The sequence below is a fragment of the Cyprinus carpio genome, chromosome B25 (genome assembly GCF_018340385.1).
Source record: "Cyprinus carpio isolate SPL01 chromosome B25, ASM1834038v1, whole genome shotgun sequence".
NCBI classification, from domain to species: Eukaryota; Metazoa; Chordata; class Actinopteri; order Cypriniformes; family Cyprinidae; genus Cyprinus; species Cyprinus carpio.
In genome coordinates this window covers 15,328,269-15,346,367 of record NC_056621.1, presented here as the reverse complement: position 1 = coordinate 15,346,367, position 18,099 = coordinate 15,328,269, and the positions used below count along the sequence as shown (strand labels likewise).

Genomic DNA, 18,099 nt, shown 5'->3' with positions numbered 1-18,099 from the left:
TTAAGGATTCTGAATATGCAGCAATGAGACAGACACTAAGCTTTTTGTATTATTTTATTTATTCTATCCTTTAAAAAAAAAAAAGAAACAATACATTAACAAAAATACACATGACATTAACATAAACAAATACATGAGGTGAGATAAATCACTAAGGGCTGTTCTTGATCAGCGTTATCAGGAATCAAGTGACAAATTAAGTTTCCTAGTGACATTTGGTCCAAAAACAATGAATAAAAGTGATAAATCTGATAGAGACGCTTTTTAAAGTTGGAGCTCAATTTGAGCAACATTAGTCAACATTTGACTAATCAGGACATGAAAAGCTAAACGAAATACATTACGTCAGAAGCACAGTTTAAATACACAGACAGATTCTGTGTACATTTCAGCAATATTATTTAACAAACGCTGACTTCTTCACTGTAATGCACTCATCATAGTCTGTGCTTGTTTGAGTTCTGGAAAAGAAAAACAAGGAAATTTACAATAACTGCATAATATAATATACACTTAAAACATTTCAGTCTAAATGAAAGGTTTATGCATTTGAATTGCATCAAATTTCCATCCAAACAAGCAGCTTTCAGGTCACAAGATGGACTGGAGTAGCATTGATTAATTAATTATTGATTACTGTCACCTGTTAGCAGTACTCTGAACTTGTCCGCAGTGATGGAGACCGTGGTGGTCTGTGTGGACTCTGTCTCGGGGTCCTGAGCCTGAAGTCTGAGCTGGACTGTGGGTTCATTCACTTGCTTCAGTTGACTGGAGCTCAGGGTGTAATCGACCCGCCAGTTCACCGCTTCCAGACGACCCACTGACACGTGACATGCATCAGAATATTAAACAATCTGTGCTGTATTTCTATTCTTTCTTCTGTTTTTTGGAGATACTCACAGCGCAGGCTGCTCTCCCTCAGCTTTTCCTGTAGAGCGATGTGTTTATCCTCATATGATTTACACAAGCCTGTGGTGTGCTCTATAAGTGGACATGGAAATGTGTTTAGTTTTAAGTATAACTTTGAAAGAGTTGATAAAGCAGATATCCTTACCTTTAGGCAGGCCAAGCTGCTGTAGTTCACTGGAGAGAGATTCACTGTCCACGTCATGCTTAGCAGCACTGGACAGAATGAAACTCAGCACTGCTATACTGGCTTTAATGTCTCCACTTTCTGATTAAAACAGACAGACAAATAAGCAAGAGATATGGCATTAAATATAAACAGACAAGGCATTTATGTAGGTTGCATTAAATATCAGTACCATTGTTGTTTATTAAATGAGTTTACAATAACTATCAGTAAATATTCATTCATCCATTAACTGTAATATTTCATTGTGCTGCTCATTTCTTCAGTTTTTACGTTTATAGATTACCTTTAACATTATCTAAAAGTCACTTACAATTAATTTTTAAAAACACTAATAAATTACATTGTTAAATGTATCCTAAGCAAATCTTAATTTTCCATAGATTATACATTATAGTGTTAAATTAAATTACATTGTTAAATGTATCCTAAGCAAATCTTATTTTTTTATGTATTTTTTTTTATTGTGTTAAATTCACTTTTAAAATAGGCTTAATAACAATACTTAAATGAATTTTATAAAATAACTTGAACCATATTATTTTTACAAACAAAATAAAAATGATTAAATAAATAAAAATAACAATCATATACTATCTTGCTCGTTTTAGTTTTTTTTGGCCTTGGCCCCTCGACATCTCTTATATTCATAAATGCATTTAAAACATTAATCTAATAACATTATTTATTGCATTTGGCCTTGTTAGTTTGTTACATTATTTAATATACAGTCTAAAATTTAAATATCAGCCATAACGTGTAAAAAAAAAAAAAAAAAAAAAAAAAAAAGGTAAGCAATCAGTTCTGGCCAGAATTATATAAACAACACCTAACCTGATTTATAATAATTTTAATTTCACACTACTCTATTATTGAGATCACGACACGCAACCAGGTTTTTACTCACCAAACTTTGCATCTGAGGTTAGTTTTGAAACTTTGTCATACTGAAAACACATAATTATAGAGTGGTAGTTAGAGGAATATGTATTTAGCAGACATTGCAACGTGACTGCTGTCTCCAGTGCTGTCTTACATCGATGCCTTCATCGAGCAGATCTTTAATGACTTGCACACACAGAAGCTTCATCTTGACGCTCGACTGTGAAGAACAGCAGAGAAGGAAATCATTTCTGGTAAGTTTTGTGCAGAAATTGTCAAGACGGAAAATATTAGACTTACTATTCTAGCCAAGGTGCTCATTTCTGCAAGGACCCAGTCTGGACAGTCCAGATCTCCACAAAATCGGAACCTCTGAAATAAAAGAATGCGGCAAAATTAGTTTATTAAGATTGTATACGTCTGTTGCTTTGGCTTTAAGGCGTACTCTAAAGATTAAAGTCAGCTTTCGCTATACAAAATAAAATAACTATTCATTAATCACAGCGGACACATTATAACTGTAATGGTTTGAAATATTAAACTAGAATAAACTCAGGTATCATTCAATAATAAGATAAATAATACCATTTTGACATAATATTCATTCAGTCAGCTGATCTTCTTCTTCTTCTGGTAAGATACGGCGGCACGCCAGCTTTACCGTGCATTTTCGCCATCTACTGGACTATGTATTATCTATATACGTTGCTCCTTTTAAAACAAGATAAACAGCAACGCACCCGTATATTGCATATATATCATAGACTGTTCCACTATAGAAAAGATAAGTCAAAGCGTCTCGGTGTGGCCGCCCGCAGCCATTGAGTAAATGACGTCACTTGGAGCCAGAGTCAGCTCAATCAACCACAGCGACACTTTTTTCTTTTTGCCCCAAGAAAGGTGAATTATAAATTATCTCTAAAAGATGTTATATGTTCTTTAACACACAGAAGCAAAATGTTTGATTAACTTTTGATGATCTTTTATTTTGAATGTTAAATATTTAATCAATAATTTGAAATTTGAATGCCTTATTGTAGGATGTTTTTTTTTTTGTATAGATGGAATTGTTAAAGAATTAGTTATTATTGTTTAAAAATAAAAAGAACGACATTTTGTTATAATTTATGGAGAAATTCTTGATACTGTAATGTCCCCATTGTGTTCACTAAATTATATGTATATTGAATGTCTAATTAGGAAAAAGGAGGAAATAATTTGTTTTTTTTTTCTTTTCTTTTTTTATGATTTGTCAGTTTGTCTAAAGGTGTGATATTCGTCTTGTGAAACATTGCAGTTGCATGTTGAGTTGTTGGATTTAATGTTTTTGAGTCATTTATCTAAATAAAGGGAGAAAAAAAATCAACCATAACGACACGCCCCGTTTTTATAACATCAAATTACCATCTAAACTCAAACTTATCACAAAAACGAACAATTGAACATATATTCAATTACATATACGTTTATATTATTAGGTCTTTACAAAAATCGGACCAAAATCGTACGATCTTAAGTCGCACTAAAATAGAAAATTATTTTAAATTGTCGTAACATTTTACAATATTACAGTTTTTACTGAAATGCATTAAAAATATATATTTTAAGACAGCAGCAGGGCGCAGGTGGAGCTGCTGTCACGTGGCGTTGCGGCTTTCAGGAGGAGTCTTCAGCTGGAAAGGTTGGAGATGAGATGAGCTCGCGTTATTCTGAGCGGATAGATTGTGTTGGACCATGATGCTACGGGATTATTTCTCTTTCCACATCAAGGGAAATCTGGCGTATCCTTTGCTTGTATATGGAGTGTGCTTTCATTGCGCGTTTTGCTCTTATAATCCCAGATTAACTCTAAAACAAGGTAAGATAAAATAGCCTACATCTTTCCTCTGCGATCAGACTAATTATTTACACTAACGTCAGTCTATTCAGGAATGCACTTGTACAGTAGACTTCAATCGTTTTAAATAATCAAATGAGACAATATCTAAACATATGATGTCTTACTAAAGAGCATAACTTTACCCAGATTTGTTTATTTTTCCCCCAGATGATGCTCTTCTTTTATACAACAGAAATTATAGTCATACAGTCTTATTCCATCAGAAAGGATCAAAAAGTCTGATTGTAGGAGGAATAAATCAACTTCTGCATTTTGATGTAGACAGTCGTCAGATTGTGGAGGTAATTACTAAACTGGAACTGGTCATTATGTAAATATATGACATTTTTCAATGTATTTATAATTACTGTAGACTATTTACATTTACATAATTGTACATTTATAAGAAATAATACATTTATATAGAATAATTTTATTATGAAAATAAAGTTGGAATATAAAGCACGGCTGAAAATCATAAATTGGAGAAGTGACTCAGCATTGAGCAAAGGGATATTCGAACTCTGATTTAATTTGGTGTTCTAGCCTACGTTAAATTATATAATGTGGACAGATTTCAGTAACTGTTGTCAATGACGCACACAGACAGCTTTGATGTGCCAGCGAATGAAAAGGCCTGTTTCAGGTGTTTATGAAAGATTTATTTCCATAAACAACAAGTCCAATCTGTTGCTATGGGTGCAATAAATAATTTAAATGTTAATTGTGTGATTGATTAGTGAAAAAAATAATCCCTTATTTTTGCTTTATACACATTTAGGTACATAATTGTGTACGCTCTTGAATTTAAAATACTTTTACATCAATTTTGAGATTTTATTCAGTAGATTTTGTGACCAAGATCATAATAAAATATTAACATTTTTATCAAATGTATTTATTTTCTTTAGAACTTTACTCTGAATCCAAGATGTGTTGAGGTGAGTTTTATAATTCTGTTGAAAAAAGAACGCACAAATTGAGTTTTGTAGTTTGACCGTCTTACTGATATTGCATTTATCTGTACAGGGCTCCTGTGAAAATGTAGTGACAGTAATTGAAAGATTTGAAAACTACACATTTGTGTGTGGGACGAATGGAGAACAGCCACAGTGTTGGAAACTGGTAAGAAATAAATTAAGAGTTTGGTTTCGGAAACGCTATAAATCCATTTTGATTGATTTGAATAAAAAATTTGTTTTCTTTACCAAGAAAGTTGCAAGATGGAGGAAACTATTTTTTTTTTTTTTATTTTTTAAAGAATCTTTAGGTTATAATAACATTAAAAGCGCCTTCATTACTGTCTAGAGTGCATGGAATGGTGTGCTGTGATTGGTTGAGCGGATATATCGCATTCTACAGAGAAGGGAGACTGGTGTTTGTCGCGGTTTGGAAAGATAGGGAGAAAACATGACAGAATACCTCGGCGATATTGCTCCTCAGGCTTGGCAGTTGGTACACACACGGGTTGCCAGATTGACAACACAAAAAGGAACGAGCGCACTTGATGATGAAAGAAATGAAATACGCTGTGTTTTCCGCGAACTGGCAACCCGAAATACCAAAATACAATTGGGTAAACTGGCAGTGGGTTGGTTTCATAAACTAAAACAGAGATCGACATTCCGGCCAGGAACGCACATTTTCACAGGAGAATAACTGACTGTAGCATTTTTTATCAGATAAACAAGTATGTTAACTTAGCATGTTTCTTAATTATTTGCAAACATATTATGGTATTTTTATGCTCTAGTAGAGTCAAAATCCTACATACAGAACCTTTAACTTGCTTGTATAATTTTGAATGACATAACTTCATATGCAGTTTTGTTATTGCTTACAACATGTCTAATTTTCTAATAAGTTTCATACAATTTACAAATTTATGTGCACATGCAAAATCGCCACCAGATTGACAACAGAAGCATATGATCATGTGAAACTCACACTGTTAAAAACATTGCCATGACATGACATTATTTGTTAAGTTTACAGACATTTCTTTTAACCCAACAACACAAAAAATGCAATGCAAAATTCAAAATGTGGGTAAAACGCCTGAGAAATCAATACAGAAAAACAGAAAATTCTCTAAAATGAGTATTTTCTCAATACAAATTAAAACACAGCAAACAGTTTTTATACATGCTTAGACTATATGCAATCATGTTTCGGACCTCGCATTTGCCGACTTTACAAGTTGCAATTTTCCAGATGTGTGGTCTCATATTGCAAATTTAATGTAAGTTTAGTTTGATAAATAATAATTTATGTGTGACGATTCACATATGTACGCAGAAATGTGTGAATGAGAATCAATGTCTTACTAGTTTACCCTGGATGGCAAGCCAATTTTACTTTTAATCATTCCCAGGATATGAATTTTGTATATTAACAGTTCGATTTTTGATTTTGTATCAAAACACCTTTTTTTATTTTAAAACCCCTTTTTGATGTCGGTTTTTACATTTCCTATAGTAAAACAGGAATTCTTGATATAAACAATTGCAGAATTACTCACAGATATACAAAGTCTTGATAGCAAAAAATCAGTTTCAACTTGTCAAAAAATGTAATTCTTGATGCCTGTAAATGCATTGTAGTTTAGAAACTATATTATCTAGAATTCATATCCTGCAAATGAATAAATGTTCAAATGGCTTGCCATATTCCTGATATCTAATAATGTCTCTTTCCTGGTTTCCCAGAGAAAGCAATAAATCCACAGAGGGTGTAGATGGCACAGGAATCTCACCTCATACAGGTTCACAAAACGTCTTGTCGCTGGTGGCAGGTATGTGGGAGCACAAGCAGCTTAATGTTTTGATCTGCTTAGGCTTTGTGAATGAGCTGGAGGATTGTAGATACTTATTTAGCTTAACACCAAGGCTTTCTTTGGTTATATACAGATGGAGATCTCTATGCGGCAGCTCCTTTATACAGTGATGGAACCCTGCTGCAGTTTCGCAGAAAAGCTGGAAAACGAACCAGCGTATGGATGTATGATCAATGGGTCTCAGGTTGGTTGAATCACACAAAAATTGCTAGAAGAAAACTTATTTAATTTATATATATGAATACTTATTTTATGTATAAATAGTTTTTTTTCTAATTGAGAACATCTCCAAATATTCCCAAAGATCAGATTTAAAGGTATAGTTTCACCCAAAAATTTAAATTACGCCATGATTTACTCACCCTCAAGCCATTCTAGGTGTATATGACGTTCTTTTTTCAGACAAATGCAATCGGAGTTATATTAAAAAATGTCCTGGCTCTTCCTAATGCTTTATAATGGCAGTGAATGGCTGTTGAGATTTTGAAGCGAAATAAAGTGCATCCATCCATCATTAAAAGTGCTCCACATGGCTCTGGGGTGTTGGTAGTTGATTTATGAATTGTGGAGTTGAGTTTTTGTTTTGTGTATGTTAATTTTTAATATTTTATGATGCGTAATCTCTAGTTTCCGCTAACTGTCGAATGCATGTTTACGAGAGAGTAACGTTCCAGCGGATGAAGTAGGCGTCGCATAATCTCCTCTGAGAATATGCTAATCTCGTGAGAACCAAGTTTTTCTTGCAACAAAGGGAAACCATTCTCCTCTTGGCTGTACACTTAGGATGGCCTGAAAGTGAGTGAATCATGGGACAGTTTTCATTTTTGGGTGAACTATGCCTTTAAATGGACAGTTGAAACAAAAATGAAAATTTGGTCATCATTAAGTTTTTCCAAACCTGTATTCCCAAACCCAGTTTCTTTCTTCAGCAGAATATAAGAATAACAATTTTGGTAACCCAACAATTGCGGGTCCCTGTTGACTTCCATAGTATGGAAAAAATAGAAACTGTTTGGATACCAACATTCTTCAAGATAACTTCTTTTGTGTTCAACAGAAGAAAGAAACTCATACAGGTTTGGAACAAATTGAGAGTACGTAAATTATGACCAGTTTTACAATTTGGGTGAATTATGACCCAGATCTTGCTCTGCTTAATTAACATCTTACCTCTAAAGCTGTAATTAGTAAACTCACTTTAGTATGCACTTTAGTGACTGTAAAGTATGTTTGTTGACAGAGTGGGATGAGCAAGCAAGTTCCTCAGCTGCTGACCAAACAGCATTTTGCCTCTCCCAAGCCGCAGCTATCAAAATACAGCCTAGTTCTTGTTTCTTTTATAAACCAGGCTTCTCATTTCAAAATAAAGTTGAGGTTCGGTGATATGGGTGATATGTGAAATAAGTAAGGAAATAATGAATGACTCATTCATACTTCCCCACAGAACCCACTTTTATTTCCAGTTTTCTGGCCCAGCGCAAGAATGACTCCTTAAATGAGAAGATATATGTCTTATTCCGTGAGAAAAACTCAGACACGAGTCCAGAAGCTGACCCTTGGATATCTAGAGTGGCCAGAGTGTGTAAGGTATGTTTCTTATTTACGTATGAAAGATGTGACGGTTCTTTGTGAGGCTTCCTACATGAACCCACCAAATCTGAGAGAACCATTGTTGTGGAAAAGTGACCTTCAACATTGATTTTATCATCCTACACATTACAAGTATGCCCTGAATTATTCAGGAGGTGGAAATGGAGTCTGAGGACTCACGTAGAGTTTCAAATTTAGCACTTTGGAGCCTTCCTGGCATTCAACTCGATAAGTTATCACAGTTCTGTCAGCACCACTGTTATCAGAAAATTTAGGTAAAAGCATCTACAGCAGAAAACATGACTGCAGGACAGAGGTCAGATTCTAGAAACAAAGCGTGAGTCACAGAAGTTGCGTTCTTGGTATGAAGTGCCATGAGAAGTAGATACGAACCCGATTTTAAAAAACACTGAGACACTGTACAAATTGTGAGTAAAAAAGGAATGCAATAATTTACAAATCTCATAAACTTATATTTTATTCACAATAGAATATAGATAACATATCAAATGTTGAAAGTGAGACATTTTGAAATGTCATGCCAAATATTGGCTCATTTTGGAGAGCTACACATTCCAAAAAAGTTGGGACAGGTAGCAATAAGAGGCTGGAAAAGTTAAATGTACATATAAGGAACAGCTGGAGGACCAATTTGCAACTTATTATGTCAATTGGCAACATGATTGGGTATAAAAAGAGCCTCTCTGAGTGGCAGTGTCTCTCAGAAGTCAAGATGGGCAGAGGATCACCAATTCCCCCAAATCTGCAGCAAAAAATAGTGGAGCGATATCAGAAAGGAGTTTCTCAGAGAAAAACTGCAAAGAGTTTGAAGTTATCATCCTCTACAGTGCATAATATCATCCAAAGATTTACAGAATCTGGAACAATCTCTGTGCGTAAGGGTCAAGGCCGGAAAACCATACTGGATGCCCGTGATCTTCGGGCCCTTAGACGGCACTGCAGCACATACAGGAATGCTACTGTAATGGAAAATCACAACATGGGCTCAGGAATAATTCCAGAAAACATTGTCGGTGTACACAATCCACCATGCCATTCGCCGTTGCCGGCTAAAACTCTATAGGACAAAAAAGAAGCCATATCTAAACATGATTCAGAAGTGCAGGCGTTTTCTATGGGCCAGGGCTCATTTAAAATGGACTGTGGCAAAGTGGAAAACTGTTCTGTGGTCAGACAAATCAAAATCTGAAGTTCTTTTTGGAAAAGTGGGACACCATGTCATCCGGACTAAAGAGGACAAGGACAACCCAAGTTGTTATCAGCGCTCTGTTCAGAAGCCTGCATCTCTGATGGTATGGGGTTGCACGAGTGGAAAGGCACCATCAATGCTGAAAGGTATATCCAAGTTCTAGAACAACATATGCTCCCATCCAGACGTCATCTCTTTCGGGGAAGAAATTGCTTTTTTCCAACATGACAATGCCAGACCACATACTGCATCAGTTACAACATCATGGCTGCGTGGAAGAAGGATCCGGGTACTGAAATGGCCAGCCTGCAGTCCAGATCTTTCACCCATAGAAAATATTTGGCGCATCATAAAGAGGAAGATGCGACAAAGAAGACCTAAGACAGTTGAGCAACTAGAAGCCTGTATTAGACAAGAATGGGACAGCATTCCTATTCCTAAACTTGAGCAACTTGTCTTCTCAGTCCCCAGACGTTTGCAGACTGTTATAAAAAGAAGAGGGGATGCCACACAGTGGTAAACATGGCCTTGTCCCAACTTTTTTTGAGATGTGTTGACGCCATGAAATTTTAAATCAACTTATGTTTTCCCTTAGAATGATACATTTTCTCAGTTTAAACATTTGATATGTCATCTATGTTGTATTCTGCATAAAATATTGAAATTTGAAACTTCCACATCATTGCATTCTGTTTTAATTCACAATTTGTACAGTGTCCCAACTTTTTTGGAATCGGGTTTGTACCTTCCAGGGCTTGTGGATGATGATGGCAGAACACTGTCCACCTGTAAAAACATCAGTCTCTTGTAGGTCGATGAGGGTGGTCCCAAGCAGTTGCTCCAGAACATCTGGACCTCCTTTCTGAAGGCACGACTTGTGTGCGGGATTCCTAGAGAGTCGCTGTATTTCAACCGTTTACAGGACATTTTCATCCAACATGCTGATGACTGGAGGGATTCACGAGTGTATGCACTTTTCTCCAGCAGCTGGTAAACACTGCATTATCTTCTGACATTTAAAAAAAATAATTAGGTTGGCTTGAGAAATCTGCTACTTTTATAATTATTATAATAATATTATAATAATATGATAATATTATTAATCATGTTAACAGTGTGCTAAAATGTTACAGATATGTTAATGCTAAAACATGCTAAATGTGTGCTAAATTACACTAACAACAACTGTGTCCCAAATGACTCACTATAGGACTGTGCACTTATACACTACGAACTTATACACGATGTACTCAACCATTTATTTATGAATTATATAAGGTTATTTTGTCATTCATAATTGAAGCCTGAGAGCCCCTGCCCATTCGTTACATAATTAAAGCAGAGACAGTCGAGTGCACGAAGAGTTCAATATTGCGGTTTTTTTTGGTTATTTAAGTGCATCATCCTGGTATTTAAAGTGCACTTGTTCGTTTTGGAATTTTTAGTGTGAACACACTACTTGCACTATTTATACTACAAAACCATATTGCGCTGATTTGGGACCGGAGTCTGCGCAGTAGAGAGCGAAGTGGAGCCGCGTCCCGCACACATTCCCGCAGAGTCAAGCGCAAACACGCCTTTTTTAAATTAGCCTGACTGGTCCAATTTTTGTCTGCTGGTTTTTCGTATGAGGCAACTCCAATCTCTTCCTGAAGATCCCGAAAAAGTCTGTTGGCGCCTCAGTTCGCTCAGAGAAGCGGCCAGTCTCAGCTGTCAGTCATGACGTCACACTCCCTTTTTTATAGCATCACATAACTAACTAAAGCCAAACTTATTTTAAAAACGAACACCCTAATTTACATCAGCGTGATAGAATCTACATCAAATGACATAAACCATGTTTGAAAACAAAATATTTGAAGTGAAATATATTATTTAGTTTGTCCCACGTCAATTAGATTACATGGAGAGGGCGGGGTTTATGACCTATACTGGGACCAGCCACCTGGGGGTGATCGAAACGCAATGGCTCCACTTTTGAGGACTAGTGCAGCACGCTTGTTGTAGAAGCACACAGTCAACATGCTCAAAGGTTCGCAGACCGTTCCAAAAATGGCGGATGGCTTACGTATCACGGCCCATAGAATATGTTGCTAATGAGGCATCTACGTATATATATTTATGGTTAAATCATGCTAAAATATGTAGTCTTAAAACATATTAGCAGTGTGTTAAATTATGATAGCAACATGTTAAAACACACTAACAACGTTAAATAATGCTAAAACATGCTGACAACATGCTAGATCATGTAAGAAACATACTAGCAACATGCTAATTGTTCTACTCATGTTAGCAAACATGCTAATCAATGCTAGCAACATTATTAACAATATTAACAGCATAATAATTGTGCTTGTAACGTTTAATCATGGTAGCAACATTGGAAAAACATGTTAGCAATGTGCTAGCAACAATGTAATCATGCTAGAAACATGCTAGCTAAACATGTTAAAACATGCTAGCAGCATGCTAATCATGGTAAAACGTTAGCAACATGTTAAATCATGATAGCAACATGCGATCAACATCTATGTAATCTATCTAAACTTTCGAACTTGAATCTTAAGTTTGTTCACAAACTTTACTCATCTAGTTACTTCATATTGTTTTTGCGATTCCTTTGGTGCCACTGATTGCTCAGAAATTAAATGCATTATCTCACCATTATTTTTTTAATGTTGTTATAGGAACTCTACTGCTGTGTGCATTTACTCGTTGGCAGAGCTTGATGATGTTTTTGAGCATTCCTCCTTCAAAGGTTATTCTGAGGCCATACCCATCCCAAGACCAGGAACTGTGAGCAAAAACATACACAGAATAATCAAAATAAACATGTTGTTTTATCAAATATTCAGTATGTTTGGGTAGGAAAAAAAAATATATCACTGTTCTCTTTGTTTGGCCTCTTTTTGTTTTATACTTCTGTCCATTACAACACTTATTGTTTAACCACTGTGGTAAAATTATGTGTACGGAAGTTTCTTCGCGTGGCACAGCTGACACAGAACAGCATATGCCAGCGGTTCTCAATTCCAGTCCTCGCGCCCCCCATATTTAACATGTCTCTCTTTGTTAACACACCTGATTGAGATAATCAGCTCGTTAGAAGTGAGCTTCATGCATGAACTGTGTTCCCATTGACATGGTCCCTACACAGTGTTCATTGCTCCCTACTCCCTGAGCAGGGGAAATTTGTTGACGTTTACCTCATTTCGGAACATTCATTCACGGATATGCACTGCGCAACATATTCACACACGGACAAGTGTGATATCATATACCTCTGTAAATAAATACAATTTAAATTGACGCCTCGCACACTTCAATGCACTTTGAATGGAACATATACGTTTGCTTCGAACTGGAATCATGGCGGAATATCCTGTGATGTCCACTTCGCAGGGCACTTCCTTTTGAATAGAACAAACGTCTGAAGCCATAAGAGAAACATACAAAATGTGGAGAGCAGGGGGCGCGAGGACTGGAATTGAGAACCGCTGGCATACGCTGTTTGCATTCAGTGCATAATCTCCAAAAAAGCTCTAGGGTGACGCGGAGGAGAAGAATTGTTGAATAAAGTCGTTATTTTTGTTTTCTTTTTGCATACAAAAAGAATTCTCATAGCTTCGTAAAATTACAATTGAACAATCTGATGTCACATAGATTATTTTACCGATCTCCTTGCTACGTTTCTGGATATTGATCGTGTTAATTACATTGCTGTCTATGGGAGGGTGAACTATACCTTTAATCTAGAGAAATGTGTGCTATTCAAGTGTCTGTGTGGAGTGTGGAAGCAGAATAATGCGCTCACTGCAGGAAGATGGAGGCGCAGGGTGCGCTACCCTTGCTCTTAAATTTGTCCGTAATATTTGATTATACAGATAATACATCTTTCAAATCTGTAAAGACTCTACGTTTATTTGTGTGCACTAACAATAACAACAAAACATTGCACTTTTGTAAAATAATGAAAGCAAACATGATGCGCTTTCTGCCATCTCAGTCTCTGTGAACTTGCAAAATATATCTGTAGACAGTGAAATGTCTACTTTTAAATGAAACAATTCAAATAGAAAACAAATATTCTCAGATTATATAATCTGTATGAAACATGCATACAGACACATCACTACTGCGGAGATGATGAGTCAGTGTCATTGACTTCATCTCTTAAACCGAAAACAAAGAAAGCACTAGTTAATCAAATTATTAAAATGTTAATGCAGTCTCCTTACTGTTTTTCACTGACACATTCATAATCATTACTTCTGCTGGTGCGCTGTGGCAGGCTTTATGCGTGTGCTTGAGCACTTATTAGGCTATAGGCAATTAAAGGCTTATTATAATGATTTAAATTTTTTATTAATAAACGGGCGGGTTGACTAATGCTTATGAACGACTACTAGTCGACCAGAAAAATAATTAGTCGAGGGCAGCCCTACTGTGATCATCATATTTTTGCATTAAAATGTAAAAAAAAAAAAAAACTGAGTAACATCTGATTCAGCTGAGGCCTATTCAATTCAAAATTAAAAAAAAAAATTCAAGCTTTATTTTTGTATATTGTTTATGCCCAACAACTTCCTCAATCATTTTACTCTTGACCCAAAGGTGAATTGCTCAGACCTATTATTATAGCCATTGTTGGTGAACCAAGGCTATTGTTTCCTCACAATGGCTATTTTAAATCTCCTCTTATAGTTGAGGAAATGCGCAGTAATTTTTGCCATGGCCTTGATAACAATAGAATGGTTCTAACCTCACTTGTGTTGTGTTGTAACTTGTGACCTCAAGCAATACTGACTGAGATGATATTATAACAGATATATCCCTCTTTTCCAGTGTGTCAAACAAAGCAATTTCATTCCAATTTCTACCCTTCAAATCATTAAAGACCATCCAGAGATGAAGGACTGGATTCAACCCATTCAAAAAGAAACGCCCTTCTTCACAAGTAATAAGAACTTCACCAAGATAGCTGTTGACCGAGTCCAAGCTTCAGATGACAACTTGCACAATGTGCTGCTGCTTGCAACAGGTATTCTTGCATGTGTTGTTTTGTTTCAGATGTTTACAAAGATGTTTGCTGACTTCCTTCATACCAGAGACCATAACAATACTCCTGATAAAAGAAACCCTTCCCTTGTTACCAGCTTTTGTTCTGTTTTGTTTTCTCATTGAAGTCTGCTTATAACATTAGTTACATTAGTCTTACATTCGTTTTCAAAACATTAGTTTTGCATTTAAAAAATAAAGAAAAAAACATCGTTCATTTTTAACTATTTTCCCAATTTTTTCTGACCCTTAAAATTCAACTACAAGCTACTGAATTCCTGCTGTTTTAGCAACATATGCTGAAACTTTGATAACAATGTGATCCGTCAGAAGGAAATGCAGAGCTGTAGGTGCTACACACAACAAGAAACCAGTCTTTTTGGATTCCGGATGAAGTTTTAAGTTCTGAAATTAACTGAAACATCATACTGTCAGAGAATAATGAATAATTTTATTTAAAAAAAACAAGGTGAATTTGTTTTCTAATGATATAATCACTTTTGAGTGAGATATACTATAGCCTTTATATTACTATAGGCTGGAATACACTACATGACTTTAAAATTCTGAACAGATTTCTAAAAGCTAGGCATCATAGACTGACTGATTGGCTCAAAATATCAAACATGTTTGATGGAAACAGTCCAACGTTCCTATCATACAACATGTGCGTTCATGTTTTCCATTATTTGCACTTAGTATTCTACTGCAGATGCTCTCGTTAGCGCTTTCAGATTCCTCAGTCTTACTCAGCCATTTGATATCTTGCTTCATCTTAGACAATGGAGTGATCCTTAAGATACTGGAAGATGGCTCCAAAGCATTCATCATCTCTGAAACGCATCTGTGCAATGGTTCAGCACCCGTACATTCGATGAAACTCGACTCTGAGAAGGTAATCAAGCAGCCTTGTGAATCATTGAACACTTTGACATTTCAGAAAGTGTCTGCAGTTTCTGTTGCACATTCACCCACTGCTGATTTTGTCTGCAGAGGAAGCTGTTTGTAGGATACCCTGGACAAATTTCCATCTTAGACCTTCAGAGATGTGAAGATTACAATGCTTCCTGTGAAGAATGTGTCCTTTCCCGTGATCCATACTGCGCTTGGACTGAACAAGGCTGCACATCACAAACTAGGTAGTGTTTTATGTGTTTAGTTTAGTAATATTATATATATATATATATATATATATATATAGATATATATATATATCTATATATATATATATATATATATATGTATATATATATATATATTTACATATTGTGGCTTTAAAATGCTGTCTTTTGGGTATTGTACACCCTAGCATTTTTTTAAATAGATTTTTCTGTGTTTCAGAGGAGGAATACAAAACATTGCTGATGGACTCACTAAAGTATGTCACCGAAAATCAGGTATAAGATCAATCCAGTTGTTTTGCATATCATTTTTTGCTTGATTTTTAAGACAAAAGACAAAACTGGCTCATGTATCTGTAACTAATGTCTTTTAAGGTGGAAGATTCACAAGAGAAGTGAAACAATCACTGACAGCTCCATTAAGGATTCAACACTCTGTGCACACTGGCATTCCCTTCTACCTCTCTTGTCCTGTCGATTCCAATCATGCCACCTACAAATGGGAACATAATCAAACGAGCATCCCATGCAAGCAGACCCAATCAGAATGTCTCCTCCTCATTCCAGCCATGACGAATGGCATGTATGGTGATTACAAATGTACATCCCATGAACTCGATTACACCAGAACTGTGAGAGAATACAGAGTTGAATGGAGAATGGAGAATGGTGCTTTCAAGCTGAGAGCCCAGAACTGGTTAATGGCCACATTTGTCACTAGTGCCTTCTATCTGCGCTCACTTTAAGGTCAAGGTAGTTATATAAAAGTCAGTGCTTCCATCTTAAAGCTTTTCTGATGACCTATAAACTGATTAAAACCATCAGTCACACGTTGTCAGGCGCCAGTGGTCTTATCAAGTGAAGTTTATAGGCAAGTAAACACTGAAGTAAAAGATAGCATCTGTCCTAGCAGACAACTCGCAATTATATGGTTGCCATCCCTTGAGTGGCTGTTGAAAGTATACAGTGTGGTCCAAAGTCTGAGACCACAATGAAAATTTGGACTTTCATCTTTAAAAACTGGAAATACTATGACAGTTTTAGGATTTAGAATTGTTTTAACAAACAAAAGCTGGTGAAGGAAAATGAAGATGAAATATGTCAGATGATGCACTATTTCTAGGTCGCAAGATGCTTTTGAAAATATTCATCAATATTGTTACATAATATAATACACCAGTAGATGGCAACAAGTGAATGAAGTAAGCCGTTGAATCAGTCATTCAACCAATTTGTTAACAGAAATGCAAATTCTTTCAGACTTTGTTTCAAACTTTGTTTTCATTTGTGGAGCAAAAAGGCTTAACCCTCATCCGTCCCTAAGTGAATGAAGTAAGCCGTGTCCCTCGGGTCAAAATGATCTGAAGGCTGAAAATGACACCATTTTTTTTTTTTTTTGGTCCAGAAAGCTTATATTGATCCACTTTTATAAATTTTTTTCTAAATATTTATTTAGGTTTTTCTATTATTTTCTGGTGATTTTTATTATATTTACCTTTTATTCTGGATATTTTTAAGAAAATATAAGTAAATAAGCAGTTTTCTTTTATACATTATTTCACCAAACAAAAAAAAAAACAAAGACACAATTTCAGTCCTGTTTCATGAAAAACCAACAGATGGCCATGGAATTGAAAACAAGCGTAACAAGTGAAACATGAGAAATTAGATAATCTTGAGGCTTTAATTTGGTTGTTTATGGATTCAAATATATATATATATACAAAACATTACAAAATCCATATTTTGACATTTAAAATTCTAACTGAATTATAACCTAAACATACTGTATGTATTTTTATACAATTTCATAAATATTAAATAAATATATAATATATTTTAAAAAATACTCATATTTAACTGTGTTAAGTGCAAAAAAAAAAAAAAAAATGGAAAAATGTTATTGCACCCATTTAAACTCCTCGATTCCACTCTTTTTTTATTTAGTTATTTATTTATTTATTTGTGTTTTCCCAGTGCAAGTGTGACAAAAGTTAAGAAATCTTGGACCGATATGATCAACACACGATTTTTAGAATTTTTTAAAAATCATTTTCAGGACAAAATGACCCGAGAGATGGATGAAGGTTAAACTTGTTTATCAGAATGTTGTATAAACATGTAGGAGTAAACCAGACTAATCTTTATTATACTCGCAGGACGTCAGTTATGTGGTGATATGCGCTATGAAATTATTGCGGTGCAAATTAATTGTAATATTAATTTAATAATAAAAGTTACTTAATATTAATTGGCTTAATAATCAGAAGAATTTCAGTCAAATTTATAAAGGCCTAACGTTACATGCGCGCCACACCAGAAACAACCTGGATAACAATAGGCTAACACTGCCGTCAATCAAACTCATCAATACACTTTATTTATTTTATTTATTTCATTTATTTGTTATAATAGTCTAATTGTGTT

General features: G+C 35.3%; 2 protein-coding genes across 2 annotated transcripts; one reads left to right on the top strand and one right to left on the bottom strand.

Annotated features, from left to right (window-relative positions):
• Nucleotides 1–44: 44 nt before the first annotated feature.
• On the bottom strand, nucleotides 45–2,788 carry commd4 (COMM domain containing 4). Its single transcript, XM_019090410.2, has 8 exons — nucleotides 2,561–2,788; nucleotides 2,276–2,347; nucleotides 2,130–2,195; nucleotides 2,001–2,040; nucleotides 1,055–1,174; nucleotides 901–981; nucleotides 644–820; nucleotides 45–461 (listed from the first exon to the last, which is right to left on the bottom strand). The coding sequence occupies exons 1-8, from the start codon at nucleotides 2,561–2,563 to the stop codon at nucleotides 421–423; spliced, it is 600 nt and encodes a 199-aa protein (XP_018945955.1). The 5' UTR covers nucleotides 2,564–2,788; the 3' UTR covers nucleotides 45–420.
• On the top strand, nucleotides 2,099–16,987 carry sema7a (semaphorin 7A). The gene is made up of 15 exons (XM_042752723.1): nucleotides 2,099–2,229; nucleotides 3,584–3,833; nucleotides 4,023–4,156; nucleotides 4,766–4,795; nucleotides 4,884–4,979; nucleotides 6,555–6,648; nucleotides 6,764–6,874; nucleotides 8,135–8,277; nucleotides 10,302–10,480; nucleotides 12,181–12,289; nucleotides 14,339–14,534; nucleotides 15,331–15,446; nucleotides 15,545–15,690; nucleotides 15,893–15,948; nucleotides 16,048–16,987. Exons 2-15 carry the CDS (start codon nucleotides 3,710–3,712, stop codon nucleotides 16,416–16,418), a joined length of 1,905 nt encoding a protein of 634 aa, XP_042608657.1. The 5' UTR covers nucleotides 2,099–2,229; nucleotides 3,584–3,709; the 3' UTR covers nucleotides 16,419–16,987.
• The last annotated feature ends 1,112 nt before the right edge of the window (nucleotides 16,988–18,099 follow it).